The sequence below is a fragment of the Adiantum capillus-veneris genome, chromosome 3 (assembly GCF_014529385.1).
Source record: "Adiantum capillus-veneris isolate H3 chromosome 3, ASM1452938v2, whole genome shotgun sequence".
Taxonomy (NCBI): Eukaryota; Viridiplantae; Streptophyta; class Polypodiopsida; order Polypodiales; family Pteridaceae; genus Adiantum; species Adiantum capillus-veneris.
Window position 1 is genome coordinate 32,526,268 of NC_140933.1, and position 26,076 is coordinate 32,552,343.

Sequence of the window (26,076 nt, forward strand, 5' to 3'; positions counted from 1 at the left end):
TCCATACATGTTTATGGTGAGAAACAATCATTCTGTTTAAGCAAGTAGTTGAACAAAAGTCGTGTTGGAGGGAATCTGAGAAGATCCCTTGGGGCATGAGAAAAAGCAAAAGGAGACGGTAGAGTTTTGAGGTCACAAGGGAAGGCTTTTTTTAATATCAAATTGAAGGTAGAGTTTTGGGTTTGGAAGGAAAGTTTTATTATAGGGAATCTAAATGACATGCCTTTTATCCCAAAGTGTGTTGGAGAAGTGAAGGTGGGCGGACTTTCTAGTCTGGCCAGCAGCCTTCGGCTCTCTCTCTCTCTCTCTCTCTCTCTCTCTCTCTCTAGGGGTTGCAAGGCACACAAACCAAATCAAGGAGCTCGCACCATGTGTCGTGGCGCGGGGGAGGGGGGGGGGGAATCCCTCTAGTATAGATAGATAATCTGCTAAGATGCCTTGGTGGAAGGTACACTTCCACCTTTAATGCAAAGGTGTCCTCCACTCCCCAAGACTTCGATATAAAGGGAAGGTGAAAGGCAAAAAGAGAGGGTCTGTACTTGAAGATTTCACAGTCTTATACGTGTCATAAAAGCATGTTTCAACGTCAACATAACCTTTTCCATACCTTTGTCTAGTGGAAGAAAGTTTCAAACTTGATATCCAACTAAGCTCATGGGAAAAAGACCTTGGTAGATGTTCATATGATCAAAACCATATAAGTGTATCCAATTGGAGCGCCAAAGCTTAGTACATGATTGTATTTATTTTTTTAAAATCCCATGCATAATATTGTGGGAGAGTCCCATCTTGGATACAACAAGGTCAACCGAGGGCCAGTAGAAGAGGGAGATATTGCATGCATTAGCCTTGCAATCTCTGAAAAGACATCAAGGTCAACCAAGAGCCCCAGAGAGAGAGAGAGAGAGAGAGAGAGAGAGAGAGAGAGATTATTAGTGGAGAATTGTGTGCACGCGCGTGCATGTGCACATGTGATAACTTTTCTGAATCGTTCTCATCTCATCCTTTAGGAGATAACAAGATGTTCTTAGCTATTATATGCAACACGATAATAAATGGGTTATGCTAACTTGGGAGGACAAGTAAGCTCTCAATTCCTCAAGGGTTAGGGAAAAATTTAGTTGGGAGGTCTCAAGGGAGCTCACAATGGAATAAGGGGAAAAGTGCACGTGCATGCCCATAATTTCATACTAGATTCTCAAGAAACAAATGTGTGTGTGTGTGTGTGAGAGAGAGAGAGAGAGAGAGAGAGAGAGAGAGAGAGAGAACCACCTGAAAAATTGCGTACTTGCTTAGTACTTCCGACATTGTTAGTTTCATAATTCAAGAAGAAGTTACATAATAGAATGGGCATGGAGTCGGTTCAAGTGTGTGCACGCGCGCATCTATGCGTGCGTGTACATGTGTCTATGCGTGCGTGTACATGTGTCTATGCGTGCGTGCATGCATGCAATGTGTGCACGCGTGTCCTCGGGTTCCTTTTGTGCCTCAGTTTTCTTCGGAGGGGAAAAAGATACACTTAATTTTACAGAGCCACAAGGGAAAAAAGGTTCAGATTTCAAATGCAACAATTTATCACCAGCAAACCACCGGTAAGCTCTGTAGATGACCAACACACTCTGAGCACATCCCAATGTCATTGCTCGAATCCCTTTCTCTATGATCAAATGCAGCTATGCAAGTTAAATCCACGTTATGATTTAACTGAGAGGCCAGCAAATGTGAAATTTGAACCACTTCGGCCCTCCCGTTGCGTAGGAAAGGCACACAACTACCTCTGAGACTCGTACAATTTTGTACAGTGTGCAAGATTGTAGGGTATACACATTTACAACTCTTTAAGGCAATCCTGGAACCTCCAGAATATACAAACCTTTTATTCTGTGTGTGTAAGAACTACATAGGTTTGCGACACAGATATAGAATCGAACATATGACCTGCTTTTGTAGACTATTGTTCACCATCTGCTGTTCTCAAACAGAACAGCTAAATGACAGTATGCCCATCCTGGCTTAATTTGATTTCTCTTCTATGGAGTACTGCCCTCGCAATAGGTGTATGCTCTTGAAGAGAACGATGCCGCATTGGACCTTGCTCTTTCCGAAGTTGGTTCCCAGAACCACTCTCGTCCAACTCAACCTCAGCTTCGATCTCATCATTTTGGCCACCCCATGCTTTCGGTACAAGAGCTTGTCTGCAGCAGCACAAAATCATGATGATCTCGATCACATAAAGCATCACACCAGTCCAAATATAGACTGTCCATTTCCACTTCCTCGTCATGTTCTTCAACCATGGAAGGTGTGATTCAATATGCACATAAGCAGAGTAAATTTCCGGGATTCCTTGTCCTACTGGCATTCCTGCTTTTGGCTGCACTACTATCTTCACAGCTCTGGTTGCCACACGCTGTTCCTCAAACTCCATTAAACGAACCACAAGCGTCTGTGATTCAGTAAAGAGGCCCACCAAGGATGGCAGGCTGATTAATAAAGTCTTTAGCATGCGGATGGGAAAACTGTGAAACCGGAGCATGTAGGGCCTACTAGCTGATTTGATGACTTCACCACTCTCTGAAAGTAGCTCAGCAGTTAACTGCATCAAAGGAGCAAAACTTGAGATAAGTAGGATTCAGGAAAGAAAGCAAATTTGTTTCTCGATTCATAATCTTCAGTGAACAAGAAACACTTGTATGAACTGAAAAAAACCACTAACTCAAACACCGTAGGCACTGCTACCCTGACACCGCCAATGGTAATGCCCAAAAGAATAACAAAGATGATAACCAGGTGCAAAGGTGCGCAATTCCAGAATTGGCTACCTCGGCAGGTCAACAAATCCACATTAGAGCTCTTGATGCGCTTTGCTGCTACCAAGCGGCATCCAATCTTCCTGTCAAGCTACCCGTTCTTCATCAAGAGTAGACGCTAGTAGCACAAGTACGAAACTAGTGGTAGAGCAATCCCAAACCAGAAGGTGATGGAACACAGAGGGAACGGGCTGAACATCAATAAACGGATGAGGTAGAGCAGCCCCTAGATAGACAACCTAGGGAGAGGCTACCACATCAGGATTGAGAGGATGGATTCAGAAGAGGTAAACATACAGATAGAGCATGAGGATCAGCAATCGGAGGCAGTTCAGGCTTACATACAGATAGAGTATGAGGATCAGCAATCGGAGGCAGCCCAAGATAAGCCTGAGCTTCCTCAAGATAGGTCAATTCAACAGCCTGTGAATTTTTTGGAGATTCAATCGCAGTGCCTCTTACAACAGGCACTATTGGGGGAGAGCAAGATAGTGAGTGAGTCTCCTTAGTTAGTTGAGGAGTTTGATTATTCATCGTGTTTTGCATCACCGACAGATGTCCCATTATCCATGTCTTTGCCTCCTCATTTCTTTGCCTCCAGTCCATGGAGATTTCCGAAGACATCTTTGAGGGGTGGGCCACTTTATGTCGACATTGTTTTCCTACAGATGTCTACATGACACTATACTTTTCTTGGTCCGGAGAGTGCACCTATGATTAGATTCAGATTGCAAATGTTACATCATATCCTTTGGACGAGGGAGACTGTCTATGGTACTCTACAGAAGCAGATAATGGCGGAGCCCGGCTAATACATGGATCTTTGACAGTTTTCAGAATTGTATGAGAGTCAGATTAATGATGCCTCGGGGAAGTTGGTTTGGTCAGAGAGATGCTCATTTTGGTACCTTCCCTTGGCTTTTGTGATGGAGGACAGGAGGGTTCCTCCTCCCTCTCTTAAAGTTTGGTTGTGTCAGAGATCTGCATCTTATTTTGGAGTACCACATCCAAAGATGATGGAATAGATACAAATGATTTTGGAGACACAGTACAGAGGTTTTTCAGTCCGTTGGCTTCTCTAAGCTACTTACATGAGGTTTTGCAGCGGATATTTTATATCATTGTGATAGCTAGTGGAAAAAGAGAGAGCTTTTGGCACATTAATGTAGGCTTCCCACAGCCAGCTAAAGCTTCTTGAACACTCCATGATTATCTTATCCCTTTGATGCATCCTATGGTTGTATGGGTGTTTTTCCCCATGATGTCATTGTGATCTTTTCCATATTTCTTGTCTACGGACCTTTGGTCGATTCCTTCGTAATGCGAAGGGTCACAAGCCCACTTTTCACTCCAAAAGAGAGAGAGAGAGAGAGAGAGAGAGAGAGAGAGATTGAATTATCGTTCACGGAGGTCAAATATGACGCATGGGACCAAAAATAGACATTACAACGGTTCCATCTAGGTAGAAGATGGTCGATACATAACAGTTAAGGACTGAGGGTCCATTGGAAGGGTAAAAAGAAAAAGGGAAAATAAGAAAACAAACCACCACCTAGGGGGGGGTCAGTTGTGAGGAGAGCCGATTTGGGATTTTGAAACTCCTGTATGATGGCTCTACCACCTCGGTAGACTGCCCATTTACCTTGTTTGCGGGCTTCATGTACCTTCTTAAGCTCGCTTGCTTTAACCTTGAGTTGGTTTGTGTAAGGTGCAACGGAAGTGAATGTTGACTTTGCTCAAGATGAGTGCTCCAAACTGTGCTCAAGGGTTCCTTTTCCTTACGGAAGGGAGAGCCTTCCGTACCTTTAGTGAGAGAGTGCAATGATCACAAACAAAGTAAATGTTGCTGTGAATGAAGGTGTTGAGACTGAGAGAGAGAGAGAGAGAGAGAGAGAGAGAGAGAGAGAGAGAGAAGAATACGACACCATACGGTTCTCAAACCCTCCTCTAAGGGCCCCCCTCTCTATGGCGAGAGAGGTCTATGCTATTGATCGCACAAATCTGGTACAATGGTCTAGCTGCAATGGACTTGCCGACGATGTCGACGACAACAATGACGACGACGAGGACGGGCTGAAATCTGAAAATGCTAGGGCTGAAAAAATCTGCAAACTTCTGACTCTCTGCTGAATACTGACATTGTGTCGCGAGGACGACAATGCGCTGAAAATGCAGATGCTGAAATCTGCGGACAGCAGACTGAAACTGGAAACGCTGGCTGATCTGATGGTACAGCGAGGATCTGCTATGGGTAGGTGAGATCTGCGAGACTAGGGGATGAATCTGCGAGGCTAAGTGCTGAAAACTGAAAACGCTGATGAACTGGGGCTGATCTGATGCCGGCAACTGCAAAACGCTAGGCAAGGTCTGCAACTGAAAAACGTCAGGCCTGATCTACAATCTACTAATGCCAAGTGCTAGGATCTGAAAACGCTCGCTGATCTAAGATGTCCAAAAACGCCAGGTTTGTCTTGTGGCTGAAAATGCTAAGTCACCTTCAACGCTTTTTTAGAAATTGCCGTTTGCAAAGGTAACTTCAAACTGTCGAATGAAAGAGGTAGCTTTCACGGCATCTTCCCTTCCGTCAAAAGTATCAAACTTGACTCGAAGTGTTCCTAGGTCTAGAAACCTTCTTCATATCCTTCCCGAAATAATGGAATTTCTTGGTGTATTGATGTTCATGGATATGTCCTGAGTTCGGAAGGATCTTGAGCATTCCGCTCCTTGGATTCTCTAGGTTCTTGAGCATCATGCTCTTGTCGCCTTCTCAGAGAATCCCAAGTCTGGTGTCGACTTCTTGCAGAGATAAAAATTTTCCCTACTCTGCGAGCTTTTCCTGCAGGACTTAGGTTTCCGCCTGCTTACTTCTCTCTTGGCTTGTCATGGCTTCTTCTCGTATCTTCCCAGAGTCGTCCTCCTTTACAGAGAAAAAGAGGAGACCATGCTCTGATACCACTGTCACAAATGGGAGCACATAACAATATAAAATATACTCGGATAAATAGAATTTATCACTTAATACTGAAGCCAAAGGATATACAGAGAAATAAATAGAGAAAGAGAGAGAGAGAGAGTGAGAAGATCCACACAGTACTGGGGACCAGAAGATGGGCTGGTCCCCCCCCTTAAAGAGAATCCTTTATTAGGAAGAATCTTTTTACAAGCACAAGAACTAGAGAAAACCCCTCCGTTCTAATTCTCTGACTCAATGGTCGTTCCTTCCCGTAAGGGAAATCCGAGAGACGAGCTCTCAATCCTTTTTCCGTCTGTACTCGGAGTTGAGACTCCGCAGACAATTTCCGAATTCCGTTTTTGGAATTCCCAAGCGTAGGCCGAAGCCTTCTCGCTTCTCCTTCGCGATGAAGTACCTGGAAACACACACGCAAACACACGACAACAATTCGTATGGCGAATCCACAATAGATACCTGTCGCTCTTTCGCGGGAAAAGCGACTTCCGTGCTTCGTAGTCTCACGATCTCTTGCGTTATCTGGCGGCAGAGTCTTCTCTTGCTGACGTTGGTAACCCCTTTTCAGTGAGGACATGTGGTGCTTTTATAGCTCCTTGACCACGGCACGAATACCTGCTCGCGTAGAGATCGTGGCCGTTTTTTTTTTTTTCTGTTCCACCCGAAATAGGGAGAGAGAACTCGCTGGCTGGTTTTGTTGCTTTATTTTCTAAGTGGCTGCCCACTTATTAAGTGGTTGGCCAGCATATTTTAAAATTGGTCTGAACCTGCCCAAAAACTCAATAAAACCTTATAAGTTTAAAACAATGCTTTTCACAACACTTCCCAGGCGTCCCTTGATGCAACCACATGCACAAATGCAATGCACACATAGATTCCTCGCGGGAAAGCGTTTGCTCTTCCCGGAAACTCGTTAAAATTTTCCGCTTTTTAAGAAAAGCTTCTCAGAACCCATCTTTATTCTTGTGCTTGCGTCTTTACGCGTATTCCTCTTTTCCAGTTCGGATTTCCTCTCAACTATGGATATCCCCTTTCCGATGCACCCGTCACCAACCTTGTGACGCATCAAGAATACCCATCACCTAGTCCTTTCCTACCGAACTTACGGTACAATCCCCTTCACGATGCTCTATGTCACCCATCCTATGACGCATCAGAGATGTCCGTTCCTGATGGTCGGGTACTTCTTCCCGATGCTCCCTGTCACCCATCCGATGTGACGCATCAGAAGTACCCGTTCCTGGTGGCCTTACAGGTATTCCCTTTCACAGTGCTCCTGTCATTACTTTGAATGACACACTAGGGATACTCTGTACTCGGATGTCTCCAATGAGAAAAACCCTCTCACTTAAAATTCCAACATTTAGAATTATTTTTCTTGGTGTTCCAAGCGAGAAAACCCTCTCACTTATAAATCCAATAATTCATTTAGAATTATTTTCGTGTCAAATAAAGCCAATTTAGCAACAGAGATGGCTCACATTGGTCAATGCATGATCGTGTCGATGTCCTTCATGGTGAGAGTGCACACAGTGAAACCGGCCCGTGGGGCGGTAGGCATTGGCTTTCACCCGAAATTCTTTACTTTAGAAACACACAGAGCACTTCGCAAAGGTAACCTGTAACGGGATTAACACCTAAGTACACACACGGCTCGGAAGCTAGAATGCTCCGAGCAGACGCCGACAACCAATAGGCCCTAAAATTGGCCCCCCTTTCGGTATTTCTTTATTCTTTGACAAAGGAAATAAAACCTGTGATCTCCTATAAGCTGTGCACAATCCAGGCTAAGAAACACCTGTTCTGGCCCGATTTCAGCAGCATAACTGTACTAGGACGCTTCACAGTCAGTATCCCCGCCCAATAGATAACTTTCCCGAAGCATATGGACACTTTGCAAAACCTAGCGAGAATCTGCAGCACACTGAATTCTCTGTTTTCTGCCCCGAAAATGCGCCAGATCACCTGTACAGCGTTCCCCTCGCGTCCCCGAACCTCCTGGGGGTATTAGGGACCGTTTAGGACCGTTTACAGAGCAGGCTGTAATTCCCTGTTTTAGGCTCCGTTTCGCGTGCCAGTCGCATCTGTAGCAAGACCTCGAGCTCCCGCACCTGTAGGGCTACTTGCCCTTTGAATCGGACGAGATTTCTCACGTGAAACCTCTCCGAATTCACCTGTACCTGCGGGGATTAGCCACTAGCTAACCCAATACCTGTGCAAGAGGCTCTTGCCTCGGCAATCGCGCATGAACCCACACAACTGTACATCAGACAAATGAAAAGCCCTCTTGTGGGGCATCACATAACTGCACGTAGGGGGGAGAGAGAGCAGTGTGTAGCGTGCAGGGCATCACTCCTGGCACCACACTGTACATAGAGGGAAAGGAAGCGCTCCATAGCTCTTAACCTGTGACAGGGAACTCAAAAATGAGCCTCCCAGCTATAAATTCAGCGCCACTTATTGATGCATGAGGCAAGTGCACAGAAATGTGCCACTTGGCGCATTTACAAGCATTTTCCTGTTTCGGGTTTGCCGCCTAAAAATCTCCCGATTGGTTGCTCAGTTGACTTCGTGGCAGAGTTGTAAAGTGTTCCCCTAGTCATACCAGAGGTAATGACGCGAACACATTTCGTGGCCCAGAATAGCAGTTCCCTAAATCTTAGGAAATGATTCCGTCAGGCTCCCAATGGTCTTCTGACCATCTATCCTCATTGGGACCGCATCCAAAAGTGCAATGTGGCCCAACTGTCGAATACTTTCTGTTGGTAGTCACACCTTGACTTTAGGCCTTTATTGAGTTCACTTCCTAGTATCCACCAACTTGGTAAGTGCGACGGGGGGACCTATATGATCTTGCTCTAAGCCTAGACATCCTCTTACCATACAAATTCCAGTGCCGACCACTACCCATCTGCGGGTGAAACTACCGTTCACATTGGCCATACAATGTCCGAACGTTTGCTGCTTCAAGAAGAGGGTCTCAAAAATAAAACAAAACCCATTGGAAAGAAACCAACAACTAAAGTTAGTAGTTGCCACATCCTCGTGACAGTTAACAGCTGCCACATCCCCGTGACATATCCTCCTCTTGAAATCGCAAACGTCCTCGATTGCATACCATAAATACACGCCACTCATGATCTTGTGCTATTAACACTCTTTTAACATCGCATGTATCCGCAAGAAAGGTCGTAACACATAGATACAAATGACTTAATGAGACCTTCATACTTTTGTCATTTCCATCTATTACACTGAATTCACATGTACATTTGATGTGCTAGCTCTATCATTACCCCTCCTTTGCACACGTTGGGTTGGGGCATACGTAGGTTATAACCCAAAGGCTTCAAGGTAAAGCTGCAATACATTTGGTGACTTTGACAGTCATGCTCTTCCATCCACTTTGCATCCATTGGCGGATAGTTCTTGAACTTCACCAAATAACGTCTTGCAACTTGTCCTTTAACTTCTCTATCCTTATACGCCAAAACTTGCTCAGGTACCAAGATCTCATCAAGTTCTTCAACTTCTGGCCGATCCTCATCTGGCACATCACCCACGAAGGGTCTTAGAAGACTCACGTGAAACTCATTATGAATCTTCCATGCATCAGGTAATTTCACCCTGTAAGCCACATCGCTGATCTTGTCAAGCACTTGAAAAGGCCCATAGTAACACATGCTGAGCTTAGGAAACAGCCGTTCCTTGCCCTTCATCTTCTTTAACCTTGCCTTTTCGAACCCAATCACCAGGTGATAACAGCAATTCACGACGGTGATGATCAGCAGCCTTTTTCTGATTTGCCCAAGTCTTCTCCAAGGCAACTTTAATTTTCTTATACATCTCATCCATGTTCTCAACATATCGATCTGCCTCAAAGATTTTGTCCTTTGTATGCAAAATGGGAGAAACCTTTTTGCCGCCTTCAACAATCTCAAATGGCGCCTTGCCTGTGGACGAATGCACCGTATTGTTGTACGCATACTCAAGCATAGGCAAATATTGTTCCCACTTGTCCTTATTATCTGACACATAGCATTTCAGCAGATCTAAGACAGTAGAATTAGCCTCTTCTGACTGTCCATCACTTTGTGGATGAAACGAAGACGAGAACTTGAGCGTAGCCCATGTTCTCAAACAATCCTCTCCATAACAAACTGGTCATGCGAGGATCACGATCACTGATAATCGATTGTGGCATACCATGGTACTTAAACACATTGTACATGAACAAGAGTGCCATCTAATCAGATTTTATCTTCTTCCTGACAGGAATAAAATGGGCACGCTTGCTGAACCTGAAGATAATGGTCCATATACCATCATTCCCTGTTGGCATTCTTGGAAGATCAAAGATAAAGTCCATAGCAATGCTTTCCCATGGCTTATCCGGAATCAGCAGTGGTTGTAACAACCCTGGTGCCTTTTGCTTGTCAAACTTGACCTTTTGGCAAACTATGCATGCTCGCATAAAGGCATCCACATCTCTCCTCAAGGTAGGCCAATAGAAGAATGTCTCTACCGCTTTAACTGTTGCATCAATGCCACGATGTCCTGCATACGGTGGGACATGACTCTCTTCCATGACCTTATGTCGCAGTGGCCTAATGACACAAAGTTTGCCATGCACCATCATAAAACCATCTCTGAGGAGGTAGTGCTCGTGATGTTGCCCCTCTGGTAATTGTTTAAAGATCCTTGCAAAATCTTCATCAACAGTATATTGTTCCTTCATGTCATCTAGCTCATGATGATAAGGAATTGACACAGCTGAAATTTGTGGCTTTCTTGATAACGCATCAGCCACAACATTCTTCTTGCCTTCCACATGCATAATCTGGAAGTGGAACATGGAAAGAATGTTTGCCCATCGCATATGCTTTTTGGATAAATTTGACTGTGTCAAGAAGTATCGCAAGGTTTGATGATCTGTTTGGACAAGAAAATCAGCACCTAGGAGGTAGTGCTTCCAGCTAGAAAGCGCATGAATCACGGCCAAGAGCTCTTTTTCATAGACTTGCATAGTCCTCTCTGGCCCTTACAAAATTCGGCTTTCATAAGCTACTACCAGTCCGTCTTGCATTAGCACTGCTCCGATGCTACTCCACACGCGTCACACTGGACCACAAATGACTTCCTGAGATATGGCAAAACAATAACTGGATCTGAAGTCAACTTTTCCTTTAAGAGACTAAAAGCTGAAATCTCTTTTTGAGTCTATCTGAAAGTGACCTCTTTCTTTTGCAAAGCGTGAAGAGGAGATGCTATCTCTGCAAAATTTCTGATAAACCTTTTATAGTAGGAACACAATCCCAAGAAGCTTCTGACATCGTGCACAGTCTTTAAGCCTGGCCATGTCTTGATAGCTTGGACCTTTGCGGGATCCATTCTAACACCATCCTTTGAGACTATGTGGCCAAGAAAGTGGATCTCTTCGAGGAAGAATTCACTTTTCTTAGGATTGACAAGCAACCTGTGGACTGCGCAGCTCTTCGAACACAATGGTCAAGTGACGCCTATGCTCCTCTTCATTCTTCGAATACACTATCATGTCATCGAAGAACGTCCCAACAAACTGTTGATGCGAGCGGAAAATCCGGTCCATCATTCTGTTGAACATGGCAGGAGCATTTGTTAGCCCAAACGGCATCACTAGAAACTCATAAAGACCAAATGTCTTTCTACACAGTCTTGTGCACATCCTCTGGCCTTATACGAATTTGATGGTACCCACTCTTAAGGTCAATCCTACTAAAAATTGCAGCACCCTCTAAACGATCGAGAATATCATCAATTCGAGGAACAGGAAACCTATCCTTGATGGTATTCTTATTCAACGCACGGTAATCAATACAAATGCGCCATGAAACATCCTTCTTCCGCACTAGGAGCATTGGGAAGCAAAAGGGTGAAAAACTAGGCTAAATCATGATGAGCACGCAGCGGTGTGTGCAAGTGAGAGAGCACGCGAAGATGTGCAGGCCTTGAGGCTTGAAGCGGAGGCACTGTGCTGTAGAAGGGAAGCGCTAGCAGAACGAAGAGGGAGAGAGAGAGAGAGAGAGCTCACGTTTTTGGGGAAAACTCAATAAGTGAGTTTTGGGTTTTCCCACTTTTATTATAAGTGACCTTTAAAAAATGTGTCCAGGTCCAATATGAACCTGGACAAAGTATAAAAATGTACAAAAAGGGGTTATTTAGGCCTTTAACCCAACAACCTCCCACTTAAAGGCATAAATGACGCCTTTAAATTAACCAACTCCCACCAGCTGTATGCAATGCTCATGTTGATGCCTTAGCAAGACTCTTGGTGAGAACATCTGCAGGGTTATCCTATGTATGGATCTTAGTCAAGCTGACTAGACCATCCTCCAATACCTGTCATATGAAGTGGTACCGCATATCTATGTGTTTGGTACGCGCATGAAACATGGCATTTTTTGCTAGATAGATAGCACTCTGGCTATCACAACCCAATACGAGTGTATGAGCAGGCATGCCAAGTTCTTTTGCAAGTCTGCCCAACCAAATGGCCTCTTTTGAAGCCTCTGTGGCTGAAATATATTCAGCCTCAGTAGTACTCAATGCCACAATTTTCTGTAACCTAGAACACCAAGAGACTGCACCACCAGCAATGGCAAATACATATCCACTGTTAGATTTCCTGGTATCCATGTCACCTGCTATGTCTGCATCACAATATCCCTGCAACTTAAAGTCACTTTTGCCATAACAAATACACTAAGATTGTGTACCTTTCAAATATCTCAGAATGCATTTGACAGCTTCCCTATGTGCTTTCCCAAGATTCGACATGTATCGACTAACAACTCCCACTGCATAAGCAATGTCGGGACGAGTGGCAACCATAGCATACATAAGAGAACCACAAGCTCATGCATAAGGGATTCCCTTCATTGCTTTCAATGTTACCTCATCCTTTGGGCAATCTGCTTTGCTAAGCTTAGTGTATGTAGGTAAAGGTACTCCAAGAGGCTTAGCATCAGCCATATTAAACCTATCAAGGAGGTTGGGGTTATTACTCAAAGAAACCACAAGCATTTCCCAAGATTCTGGCAAAGTCATCAACAAAAATATGGCTTTCAACTTGCCATCAAAAGGTTGAAGCCCGGTATCCTGTAGCTGACTCATAACACTGGTGAAAGCACTTAAGTGCTCAGAAGCCGACTTGGCTTCGTCAGGCATCATGTTCACCAGTTTGCGCATCAAATGCACCTGATTCACAGAGGTGGCATTCTCATAAGTGGCTTTCAACTTATGCCAAATTGCATGTGCACTGTCCAAGCCCTTTATGTCCACCAGAATGTCATCGGTCACAGCCATTTTGACGTAGGCCTTTGTCCCCTTGTTGAGCTTGGCCCAATCCTCATCTGGCATATCCTCAGGCTTTACAGCCAAAAGGGCGTCCTCACAATCCTTGAGGAACAAAATCCCCTGCATCCTGTCCGGCCATAGGTCAAAACCTATACCGTCAAATCGCTTGATTTCCATCAAGCTCTTGGCATCAGACGACGAGGAAGTAGAGGCCATTTGCACGGATAAAAATGCAGCAGAAAGTGTCTACACAAAATCTGAAAATTTCCAGTGATCACAATGTACCGCACGTTGCATACAACGTGCTGAAAATTTCAGCAATTAACAAGTATCCCCAATGCATACTTGCATAAACCCACAAAAGGCGTACATAAACCTCAATTTGTGTACATAAAAACAGTCCAATTCTGAATTTTCTGCAAATTTACTGTTTTGGCGCATCAATTTGCATCAAATGGACCTGTTTTGAGTGGAAAAAGCAAGGGGCATTCACGGGAATCGATTTAGAACACCTGCATTTTGCTGTTTTGACCTGTAATTTTCTGGTTTTTACCTGTTTTGACCTAATTCTCGTCCCCGGACACTAGAAAGCTCCCGGCAACCAAAATTGACCTAAAACAGGCTTAAAATTAGATCAAAAACAGGAAATTACAGGTTATGACAGCAAAATACAGGTTTTGCAAATGATGTATTAAGGTGTGGGAATACTTTTGCTAAGTCCCCGCTACCCGAAAACCCTGAAATTGCCGAAAAACAAGCCCTAAAACAGGTGTTTTAAGCAAATTTTATATTTACGTTTTTTTTTGCAAGTGTTTTTATGGTGCGATTACATTGGGGAAAGTGCAAATAGATGCAATCCACGCACATTTGACAAATTTTGTTGATGTATGACAATCTGTAGCTCTTGCAATTTTGATGCTACAAATTGGGGCTTTTGCGCTTACATGCTTCTAAAGGCTGTGTATTAGCCTCATGTATGTCTTCTGAGGTTAAAAACAACTAAATTTGTTGTTTTCGAGCACAAATTCGCTCGCTGAAATTTCCTGCGCATAAATTTCAGAAATTGAATTTTGTGTCCAAATCGTCCTATTTTGCCCCAAATTGCTCCTGTGACCATTTGGAGCTGTAGTGCACATCTTTGTGAGGCTATACTCCGATTTTTGCACATTTTGCCCAAAAATTCAGCGTATTATCCCTCTTATTTCGTGCAACTATGGCCTCATCTTCTTCGGATGTGAAGAACCTCTTCGAGATCAGGAGGTTCGATGGAACAAGTTTTGATCTTTGGAAAGACAGGATTCAAGGAATCCTATTTCTTAAGGATTGCGAAGGGGCACTTGAACAGGTGAAGCCACAAAACATCACAGATGAAGCATGGGTTAGCATGAACAGGAAAGCCGTTACATATATTTAAAATGGCCATGACAGATGAGACCATCACTGATGTGAAAGGTCTCACGACTGCTTTTGATGTGTGGGAGAAGTTAAAGGGAATGTATGAAAATACAACGCCTGTCAACCAGGTGCACTTGATGCAAAAACTTGTTGGCATGCAACTAGATGATGCAACTAGATGAGTCCAAGAGCGCGGCAGAGCACTTGTCATTGTTCGCAAGTACTTTGTCGCAGTTACAGGATTCTGGCTTACCCCCTTTTGATGATAAGCTGAAAGCTATCTTCTTGCTTATGACCTTACCTGAGTCATGGGAAACTTTGGTGGTTTTGTTGTCCAATAACCCCAATTTGACCTTTGATGGTGTTAGGGGTTCTATCTTGAATGAAGAAATCAGGAGGATAGACAGGTAGAGCTGTTTTGCTCTAGTGAGTCACGACAGGAGGAAGTTGTGCAAGAGTCTATGCATAAGGAGTTAGAGCATGAGAACTCTAGTTAGTCACAGCAGATTGAGTGGTCATGTTTGCAGTGGATGATTGCAGAGGAGGCTGAGACGTCAGCGATTATGCAATCATTCCTTTCTATGCTCGACAGTGAGCATGGGGATATAGTTGTGCAGGATATGTCTTCCAGTAGACACCTAGAGTAGCTGGTTTTCTCTGAGATTGCACGACAGATTGATGCGTCTTTTGCGGACAGTCAGGAGATGAATGTGGCTGACACGCCTTGTCAGTCAGAGATGCCTATTGCCAGGGATATATATGTTGATGCATGCTCCGTAGAGCTAGCAGGGCCCGCTAGCATTGCATCGGCATTCGGTGGTCTCATGTATGAGATGCTGATCTTGAGACCGGATATCGCAGCTACAGTGGGAGCATTTGCAGTTGGGATTGTCAGTCGCTTGTTGATTGATGATGGCATAGTGCACGAGGGAGATATGCACGTATTGCGTACATACTTGCAGTACGTGTGCGATACGTCTGGTGGTGTATGGACTTACACGGGAGCAGGACAGCCAGATGCACACGATCACAGCCAGCCAGTGGGCATCGGTTGAGAGCGATTTTCTCTCGCCTTTTGTAGCTTTAGACTAGGTTCCCTTGCTTAAGGCACAGTCGCCTTTAAGTGGGAGGTTGTTGGGATATAGGCGCCTGTGCCTTGCCAGGCCGCCCAGAGTCTGGACGCCCACTGACTTGTATACCTTATACATAGCATAAGTGTATAGGGGGCTGCTCATTGATTGAGTCTCCCCACCCATATCTGTGTGTCGTGTGCTCTTCTCCTTCCTCTTCTCTCCTACACAGTTCCTTCACAGTTATCACATCAGTAGCAGGCATTCGCCATGGACTAACAACAACACACATGCATTCAAGATGTTTGCTATTGAGGACAGATTGGATTGGGACAATTACTCTATATGGGCTTACATGATGCAACATGTCCTTGTGTCAAAGGGCGCTTGGAGCATTGTGCAGGGCATTGATGTACGTCCTGGTTCTGTGTTTACAAGCGATGTTGAGGATGCTGCAAGGATTGTTGCTGTTAGAATTGTTTTGCCTACGGTTGAGCAGGCTCCTCATATTCTTACCAGACTTTTGCTAGTACTTGGAGACTTATGACCCAAGGAAATCCTGAAGTTGTCAAGTTTGATGCATTATGCACGTTGCTATTGCAAAGTCACTTTCCAAAAAAAACAGGGGTAAACAGCGTGCAGTTGAACAGGTCTTTGTTGCTACTCAAAGAAAAAGTGGTAACAGTAATGCAACCACTTCTCATAGTTCTTCTGTGAGTGAAAAGGCACATGTTCCTAATGCTTCCGTTGGCAACACTTCGTATGGAAATTCTGGTGAAAAGGGCAAAAAGAAGATGCGTTGCCATTATTGTAAAGCTAATGATCACTTGATCAAGCAGTGTCCTAAGTTGAAGGCAAAAGAGGCTAAGAAGAAAGAGGTTCGTTCCACTACAAATGCAGCTATTGTTGAGTCTTCTGTGAAGGGAGATTATGATGTTGATGTTGATGCAGAATGGGCTTTTAGTGCACAATGCACTTATAATCCTTCTGTCCATGATGCATGTCTGTCAATTGTTGTAGATGCTCATGTGTGGTACTTTGACAGTGGTGCTACAAAGCACCTTACGTTCATCGTGACTTGTTTACCTCTCTGGAGGATGTCCCTCACGGGAATACAGTCACTTGTGCAAACAATGCCTCTTATTCGGTTAAGGGAGTTGGAAAGATTGTGCTTATTGCTGAAAATGGCAGTTCTTTCACACTTGTTGATGCATTATATATACCTGGGATCAAGAAGAATCTTTTGTTTGTATCTGCACTTGCTAGACTTGGTCTTGTAGTCAAATTTGTGGATGACAGATGTACAATACATGATCTCAGTTTTGGTGATAAAATTGTTGCATCTGGCATTTTATGCCATGGGCTGTATAAGCTTACTTTGTATGACAAGTGTGGGCAGAATTTTGCAAATGTAGTTGTGGATTCAAAGACTTTCAGATGCAAAATTTTGGCATGCACGTTTTGAGCATCTGAATTTGCCAGTTTACTGCGTTTGCAGAAATCTGATATGGTTGCTTCTTTGCCGCATCTTAAAGCACCTGTCAAACATGTTTGTGAAGGCTGTATTTTGGGTAAGATGCAGCGTTCAAAGTTTCCAAAGGATGGTTCAGTTAGGGCCACATGCAGGTTGCAGCTTGTGCATAGTGATGTTTGTGGACCCATGCAAACTCCGTTCTTGGGCAATTACCTTTACTTCGTGACTTTCATTAATAATTACTCCAGGCATGCATCGGTATACCCGCTTAAAGCGAAGTCTAAAGTGTTTATGTGCTTCAAACAATTTCTAGCTATAGCTGAAAATGTCTCGAAATGTACTATGGGCACCCTGGGTTCCGATTGAGGGGGGGAGTATATGTCTCATGAATTTAATGCATTTTTGGCTAGTAGTGGGATAAAACACCAATGTACAGTCCGTATACACCTCAGCAAATTAGTGTTGCTAAGAGAAAAAACAAGTCTCTCACAAAAATGGCACGATGTATGGTCAAAAGTCAAGCTTTCCCACATTCGTTTTGACTTGAGGCTATCATGTGTGCCATTTATACACTAAATGGGTGTCCTACGAAAACTTTGCAGTCTATGACTCCATATGAAGCATGGCATGATAGAAAGCCATCTATTGAGCACATGTCTGTTTTTTGGCTATTTGGCTTATGCTTTCATGCCACAAACACAACGCAAAAAATTGGAAGATAAGGCCATCAAGTGCATTTTTGTTAATTATAGTGCTGAAACCAAAGGCTACAGGTTATACCATCCGCAAACAAAGCGTATCTTGGTTTCACAAGATGTTGTATTTGTGGAAGATTTTGTTCAGCCCTTGCTGTAGCAAACTTGGACACTCCAAGTCAAGAATCAACCGCGACAACACCCAATAACCACTTCAAAACAAGTCACAGATCACAATAGATGTACACTGGCCCGGCGGAGTTCCGTGCCTAGAGATATTGGCCCCAAAGATTGGCGCCCCTTTCGGTATTTCTTTTTATATTAATCAAATCAAAGTACAAGAGAGTGGCTAGGGTTTCACTCTCAGACTCTGCGTCCAGATGCTCTGAGAAGTGAGGCCCTCACCACTAATTTAAAGGTTACAAGGGATGCCCAAAAGCAGAGCCCCAAAAGCTTCAAATCAAAAGCAATTGCTCTCTCTCTCTCTCACAGAGAGTCAAAACTTGAAAGCAAAAGCATTCTCTCTTTCTCATATTGTAGAGAAAAAGCAAAATTTGCGTCGCTCATCATTTTCAACCAAAAAATAATAATAATAATAATAATAGCCTCCGCGATTTCCAAAAATTAGGGTTTCTGGCAAAAATTAGGGTTTGCAGGAATTTTAGGGTTTCTGGCAGAAGTTAGGGTTTCTGTTGTCCGCCACGTCATCACTTTGTGACATACCCCCCTCTTGAAAGCATTGTAATCGACCGCGATTACCCCTGCAAAACCGACAAAAGCCATAAACCGTCTTAGCGGACACTGACTATTAGTACCTACGTACTAGGAACACACATCTAGCACATGTACAAAATCGACAGTCACATCACACGACATCACAAGACATCACCAGACATCACAGGACATCACATGACATTCAACATTCATTCGGATCTTAGACCATGATTTATCGGCAATGTAGCTAGCAATCACATCTAGGTCCAATTGGGACCTCATCGATGTCCGATTGACTAACCCCTATTGCAACCATGTCTATTCGAGATCAATCAGACCAAAATGCTGCAGTCATTTCGTCTATCAATTCCTGCACTCACAAGAAGTCAAGAACAAATCAGTATCATTATCAGGAATTCCATTTCATAAAGTCATCCAGCAGAATACTGTCAGCTCTCAGTATCCCTGAAGCTCAAAGAGACATCAGTGACTTTAGTATCAAAATCAAGGCATTTGTTGACAAAGGAGCGGAGTAACTCCCCTCTTGTGCATCCCACTGCACAAGATCTTCGGCCAAGCTGAGTTTCTGGGTTCCGTTTGGAGTAGACTATGCTAAACCAAAACATCGAGGTAAAGTTTCACAATCCGAGGAGTATCTGCTAGGTCCTCCTCCTCCATCCACTTCGCATCAAATGCAGGAAAGTTCTTGAACTTAACCACGAACCGCCTTCGGACTTTACCTTTCTTCGTATCATTATGTGCCAAAATTTGTTCAGGAACAAGGATCTCCTCGTTTTCTTCCACTTCGGGTTGCTCATCAGGCACATCACCCTTAACAGGTTTCAAGAGATTCACATGCAATGCATTATGAATCCTCCAAGTATCTGGCAATTTCAATCGGAAGGAGACATCGTTTATCTTGTCAGTCATCTGGAAAGGTCTCTAGTATCGCATACTAAGCTTTGGAAAAAGCCTCTCCTTTCCCTTTTTCTTTCATAGGCGTGCCTTCTCAAAACGTAAGAGCACCCAATCATCCTCCTTCAGTTTCAAGTCGCAACGATGGCGATCCACTGCCTTTTTCTATCGTTCTTGAGACTCCTGCAAAGTCTCGCGAACCTTGGCAAAAGCCGTATCCAAATCTCGCGAATATTCATCCGCTTCAAATATCTAATCTTTCGTGCTCAGGAAGGATGGAACCTTCGCAGCACTTTCAACAATCTCACATGGCGTCTTCCCCGTCGAAGAGTGTATCGTGTTATTGTAGGCAAATTCCACCAAAGGTAAGTTCTTTTCCCATTGAGTCTTTTGATCCGAGATACAAGACTTCAATAAATCTAAAATCACTGAATTAGCAATCTCAAATTGCCCGTCAGTCTGCAAGTGGAACGATGACAAGAATTGCAACTGCGTGCCAATGTTCTCCCAAATTGCCTTCCAAAACAAACTCATAAATCTGGGGTCTCTGTCAGAGACAATCGTCTCAGACGTGCCATGTAATCAAAAAATCATCACGATCATTCTGTGTTCTCGGGAGATCAAAAAAGAAATCCATTTCAATACTTTTCCAGGAGCGGGTGGGTATGGGTAAAGGCTTTAACAATCCTTGTGCCTTATGCTTGTCAAACTTCACCTTCTGGCATACCAAGCAACTGCGCACAAACTCTTCAACATCTTTCTTGAGTCTCGGCCAAAAGAAATATCTCTTTACCCCTTTCATGGTGGTAGCAATGCCGCGGTGACTCGTAAAAGGTGGACAGTGGCATTCAGTCATAACCTTTTCCCTCAACGGCTGTGTAACGCACAACATAGTCTTTTTCATCAAGTAGCCTTCCCGAAGGGAGTATCCCGCTACTGTCTCCCCATCCCGCATCCGTGTGAAAATATCTGCAAAATCTGTATCTGCGGCATACTGATCGACCATATCCTCGAAGCTCCTATGATGTATCGCGGAAATAGCCAGAACCAACGGTTTTCGAGACAAAGCATCTGCCACCACATTCTTCTGTCCCTGCACATGGACAATCTGGAAGTGGAACTGTGACAAGATGTTCACCCACCGCATCTGCTTTTCCGAAAGCTGCTTCTGTGACAAGAAGTAGCGCAAACTCTGATGGTCTGTAAAGACAGTAAAATCCGCTCCGAGTAGGTAATGCCGCCACTGAGTAAGAGCGTGGATAACCGCCAAAAGCTCTTTCCCATAAATCTGTGTTGTCATCTCCGGCCTAGAGAACAAACGGCTCTCGTAAGCTATGACATGGCCTTCTTGCAGCAAGACCGCACCCAGACTTCGACTACAAGCATCACAATATACTTCAAATGACTTCTGCAAGTCCGACAAAGTCAAAATAGGTCCCGTAGTCAATTTCTCTTTCAATGTCCGAAAGGCAGTCACCTCTGTGGGTCCCCACGAAAAAGGTACTCCTTTCTGTGTCAAGGTATGCAAAGGGGAAGCAACCTCTGCAAACTTTCGTATGAACTGCTTGTAGTACGAACACAGTCCCAAGAAGCTTCTAACTTCATGGAAATTCCTCAAATCGGGCCAATCACGGATAGTCTCTATCTTGGCCGGGTCCATTTGCACTCCTGCTGCTGCTGACACAGTGTCCCAAAAAGTGTATCTCTGGTAGGAAAAATTCACTTTTCTTTGCATTAATCACTAATGTGTGATCGCGTAATGCCTGAAAGACTTGAAGCAGATGATCTCTGTGTTCTGCCTCATTCTTGGAGAAAACAATGATGTCGTCAAAGAAAGTGCCAACAAATAGCCTGTACTCTCGAAAAATCCTGTCCATCATCCGGTTAAATGTCGCAGGAGCATTGGTTAAACCAAAAGGCATCACCAAAAACTCAAATAACCCAAAAGTCGTCCGAAAAGCTATCTTGTAGACATCTCTTGGCGCTATCCTGATCTGATGATATCCACTCTTCAAGTCAATCCTGCTAAAGCACGAAGATCTCTGTAACTTGTTGAGTATATCATCGATCCTAGGAATCGGAAATCTGTTCTTGATGGTGATTTCGTTGAGAGTGCTATAATCGATGCACATTCTCCAAGATCCGTCTTTCTTCAAAACCAACAACACTGGAGAGCAATACGGTGAAGTAATAGGCTGGACAAGACCCTTTTCCAAGAGGTCTTTCATTGAGTTCATAATCTTTTCATTCTGTACTCGGCTCACACGATAAGGTGGCCGATTCGGTGGCGTGCTTCCAGATATCAGATCAATGGTATGATCTTCAAGCCGTCTCAAAAGCAATCGGCATGAGCGTGGAGAAAAAAAAATCTTGGCGTTCTTTTCTTCAGGTCAAAACATATTCAACCTTTATCCATCGTTCAGTTCTCCCAAAAGAATGAGTAAGAAAACTGAAGTTCATCAAGTACAATCTCTAAGCCCTTCATTTATCAAAGTCGCTTTCTTGGCCAAGTAGTCAACCACGGCGTAGTTCTTGTGGTACCAAGGGATCCTAAGTAGAACGTCACTCGCGTGCCCTGAAGCACCCTGTCATTGCAAACAAAGTTTGCAATGCTCGATGTAATGGCAACATCCCATCCGGGTGCCAGTCGAACTACCTGCGTCTGTGGCGTCAGTCTGTCGGGCGTAATTCCAAATCGAGCCGCCAATTCCAAGTGAAAAGAATTTGGCCTTGGCTCCTTCAAAAGAGCTTCTTGATCCTTCACTTTGCCCCAAAAAGCGGCAAAGTTTGTACCTTCATTCATTTAATTCGGTGCAAGTCCCACGCCATGTGGTACCAGTTCTGCTTTTCTATCTGCCACGTTCCTCAGCTGCTCTCGAACTCTCAGGCCTGTCGTCGTCTTTATCATTCTGTTCTTTCTGTGCCTTTTTAGGACACTTCGCGGAGATATGTCCATGTTCCCCGCATCCAAAGCACTTCCCCTCTCTGATGAAGCGAGCTCTCTTCTCAGGAGTAAGCTTGGGTCGTGCATCCTTTTTCTCTGGGTTGCTCTTTTTCTTTCTACTTTCATTCCCAGAAGTCTGTTCGGCTCGTTGTGTCGGGGTAGGTCAGACTGCCAGAGTGAATGGCAAAGCCCCGCTTCGCATGACTCATCAACTCCTGAATAGAAGCTGACTTCTGTTCCAGGCAGTGATCTCGGATATTTGTAGGTAGACCCAAGGTAAACCGCTCAATCTGTTCTCTGAATGAGATCTTCTTGAATGAAGAGGCAGGTAGAAAAGAGCTCCAGAATCTTTCACAATAAGCATTGATTGTATCTTTCTTGGTCATCCGAAGATGGTTCCAAGCAGCTCGTATATCTCGTTCATATTCTTGCGTCAACCAAGAAGAAATAAAAAGCTTCTTAAATTTCATCCATTTAACTGGCGCAGTCTTGTTTAAAAGAAGCGTGGACCACCAAGTACGAGCATTCCCCTTAAGGTAAGAGGTAGCTCTCCGAATCTTGGAGTGCTCTGAATAGCGTCCTCCCGCGAAAGCGATGTCAAACTGCTGTATAAAAGACAAAGCCTTCAAAGCATCTGAGTATCCTGAAAAAGTATCAAACTTGATCGAGTGGCCACCTTCCTTAAACTCTCGGACTTTCTTGCTTTTATCTTCGAGAAAGTCATACTGGTTAGCTTTGTAAAAATTCTTCTTGTTCGCATAAAACTTTCCGTTGTCAGAGTCTGAACTGTCCGTAGACTAGTCCTCACTGGAACTGTCAGTCTCTGAGCGAGATGTAGCCTTCTTTGCCTTTTTCTTGCCCTTTTCGAAGCTTTGTTTCTTGCTTCGCTTTTTTGCTTTTTTCTGTCTTCTTTGCTCGAGTCTGAAGAGCTAGAAGAACTGTCAGAAGAAGAAGAAGAACTAAGTAAGCCTTCAAACTTGATACGCTTCTTCTGTTTCTTTGCCTTGTCAAAAGTTGACTGAGGACCCAAATAACCTGGAAAGTCATTGCTTTTCTTCTGCTTTTTGCCGTGCTTTTTGGCTTTCTTTTGCGCGTCAAAAAGCTGAGCAATCCGTGCATCAACCACATTCTCCAGTTCTTTCTCCTATATTTCTTGGAGGCAGAAGGTTTCTTGAGAGCGGGTTTCGGGAGTGGTGTTGTGGTTCTTTGCCACTCCATCTGTACCTCTTCCAAAGAGGTCTGGTTCATATATTTTGCCATCTTCGGGTCCTTGGCAAAATTGAGCATCATCTTTGTTGCATCGCCAATCAATTGACGACGCTCCATCTCTCTTTGCTCCGCCTGAGTAGGCCGAGGCGGGCCATACTCTCTGTCTGAATCTTCGTTGTGATCCCAGCCCGCATCTCCAGATGCAGAGGGAGTCAACTGATCATTGCCTGAAGCCATAGGTGCCGCGGGAAAAAAATTCGGGGATCGGATTTCCCGTAGAAGAGAAATCAGCCGTGCTCTGATACCACTGTAACAAACTTGGACACTCCAAGTCAACAATCAACCGCGACAGCACCAAATAACCACTTCAAAACAAGTCACAGATCACAATAGATGTACATTGGCCCGGCGGAGTTCCGTGCCTAGAGATATTGGCCCCAAAGACTAGCGCCCCTTTCGGTACTTCTTTTTATATTAATCAAATCAAAGTACAAGAGAGTGGCTAGGGTTTCACTCTCAGACTCTGCGTCCAGATGCTCTGAGAAGTGAGGCCCTCACCACTAATTTAAAGGTTACAAGGGATGCCCAAAAGCAGAGCCCCAAAAGCTTCAAATCAAAAGCAATTGCTCTCTCTCTCTCACAGAGAGTCAAAACTTGAAAGCAAAAGCATTTATATACCTTCATAAGTTCAGAATAGTCTGAACTCACGAATTATAAGAGGGAATAAAGCACTCATAAAACTATAAAAGCAAGGGACACACGAAAAGAAAAGAAAAACAAAAACAAACTAACTAACTAACTAAATCACTTTGATTGCTTCGAAACAAAACTAGATAAAACAAAACATTATTAACTTAAAAATGTTTTCAAAAAAGGTATGTGTAAAATAAGTTGACGCAACTTACTTGGCTTAAAACAAGTACTCAACTTTAAGCAAAAAAAAAAAAAAAAAAAAAAAAAAAAGGATAAGACATCTTAAAAACTTAATCCTCAAGAAAATCTAAATATAAAAAAAAAAAAACAAACCTTCACACAACAACCTATAACGAACACATTCTTAAGTCCTCAGGTAAGCTAAATATGAAATCGAAAAATGAATACTACTACAAACCTACGAAGAGCAAAGAACCAAACTTGACAATATGTAATCTCAACTTCACTGCTTGTCCAAACGGGAAGAATAAGATTATCACCTTTATCATGCATAGCTTGACAACAGCTATGACATCCCTACTCATGTCGTCAGTGCCCAAGAGTAGGTGCAGGTTTATATAAGGTCATTCATGCGTTTGAACGTACTCTACAAAACCAATCCTCGAAATCAAACTTCACACAACAACCTATAACGGAACACATTCTTAAGCCTCAGGTAAGCTAAAAATGAAATCGAAAAATGAATACTACTACAAACCTACGAAGAGCAAAGAACCAAACTTGACAATATGTAAACTCACTTCACTCACTGCTTGTCCAAACGGAAAATAAATTATCACCTTTATCATGCATAGCTTGGACAACAGCTATGACATCCCTACTCATGTCGTCAGTGCCCAAGAGTAGGATCAGTTTAATATAGGTCATCATGCTTTAACGTACTCTACAAAACCAAACGAGCCGAGTTTCTATCACCCTCCGAGGTGATGGGCATACTCAGCCATGATAAAGCTAGCAATTGTCAAGCTATAGTGAAAATACTAGAAACGCTAAAGATCAAAACAACAACATAAGGTGTTATTAGTCAAACAATAAGTCTTTTTAGCTCCCACTCTATTGAATTTACTACTGATTATCTTGAACATTCCAAAGGAAAACAACAAAAATAAACTTACTACGATACAAAAATGAACCAACTTTTTTCATGATTCTTTTGAACGAGTATCCTTTTTCAACTAGTAAAGAAATAAGATGGCAAGATTGAACAACAAAATAGATATTCTTATGCTTCAGGAGCATCATCTTTGTGAGAGCCGCATTAGACGATGTGGTCAGATTTTGCGTGGTCACTATGAGACATTTTGGTCAGCTGCATTTGGACAAGGTGTATCCAAGAAGGGGTGACTATGCGGACTTATGCAGCAGCCCATTGTAGGCAGAGGATTATTGTGTCAAGTAGGGCTCAATGGATAACAATGCAGGTTCAGGGTTGCCTCATGTCTTCCTGAACATATAATGCGCCCAATTGGCAAATGCACGAGAAGAGTTCTGGTCACATATTGTAGTCTCTACCGCATGCAGAGCAGTGTGTGTTGAAGGAGACTTCAACATTTGGAGGACCCCTCAAACAGGATTGGAGTAGCCATGCTACTGTGCACGGGCTTTTGGCAGCTTGGAGCGGGAGCGTCTATTATGACCATGAGGGAACTAATGTTTGGCAACATCCACTTTCTTCCTGCCCTTATCTTTCTCGTCGCTCTCACCGCATAGTCGTAGGATGAATCTATCTCGATAGATCGCTTCTACACTAGTCACCACTTCTTTGACATGGGTGGATCTTTGCATTCTGACAGGGACTACTTTTCCCGACCATGCACAAGTGATTCTCACAAT

The 26,076-nt window shown here is 43.6% G+C and overlaps 1 protein-coding gene across 1 annotated transcript in view; it reads right to left on the reverse strand.

Moving 5' to 3' along the window:
* Window positions 1-1,523: 1,523 nt before the first annotated feature.
* The window catches only part of LOC147460707 (uncharacterized), a 66,870-nt gene continuing 42,317 nt past the window's right edge, over window positions 1,524-26,076 (reverse strand). Inside the window, exon 3 of the mRNA XM_086508423.1 lies at window positions 1,524-2,596. Within this exon, the coding sequence (XP_086364549.1) occupies window positions 1,988-2,596 (609 nt within the window). The 3' untranslated portion in view covers window positions 1,524-1,987. The remainder of the gene's footprint in view (window positions 2,597-26,076) is intronic.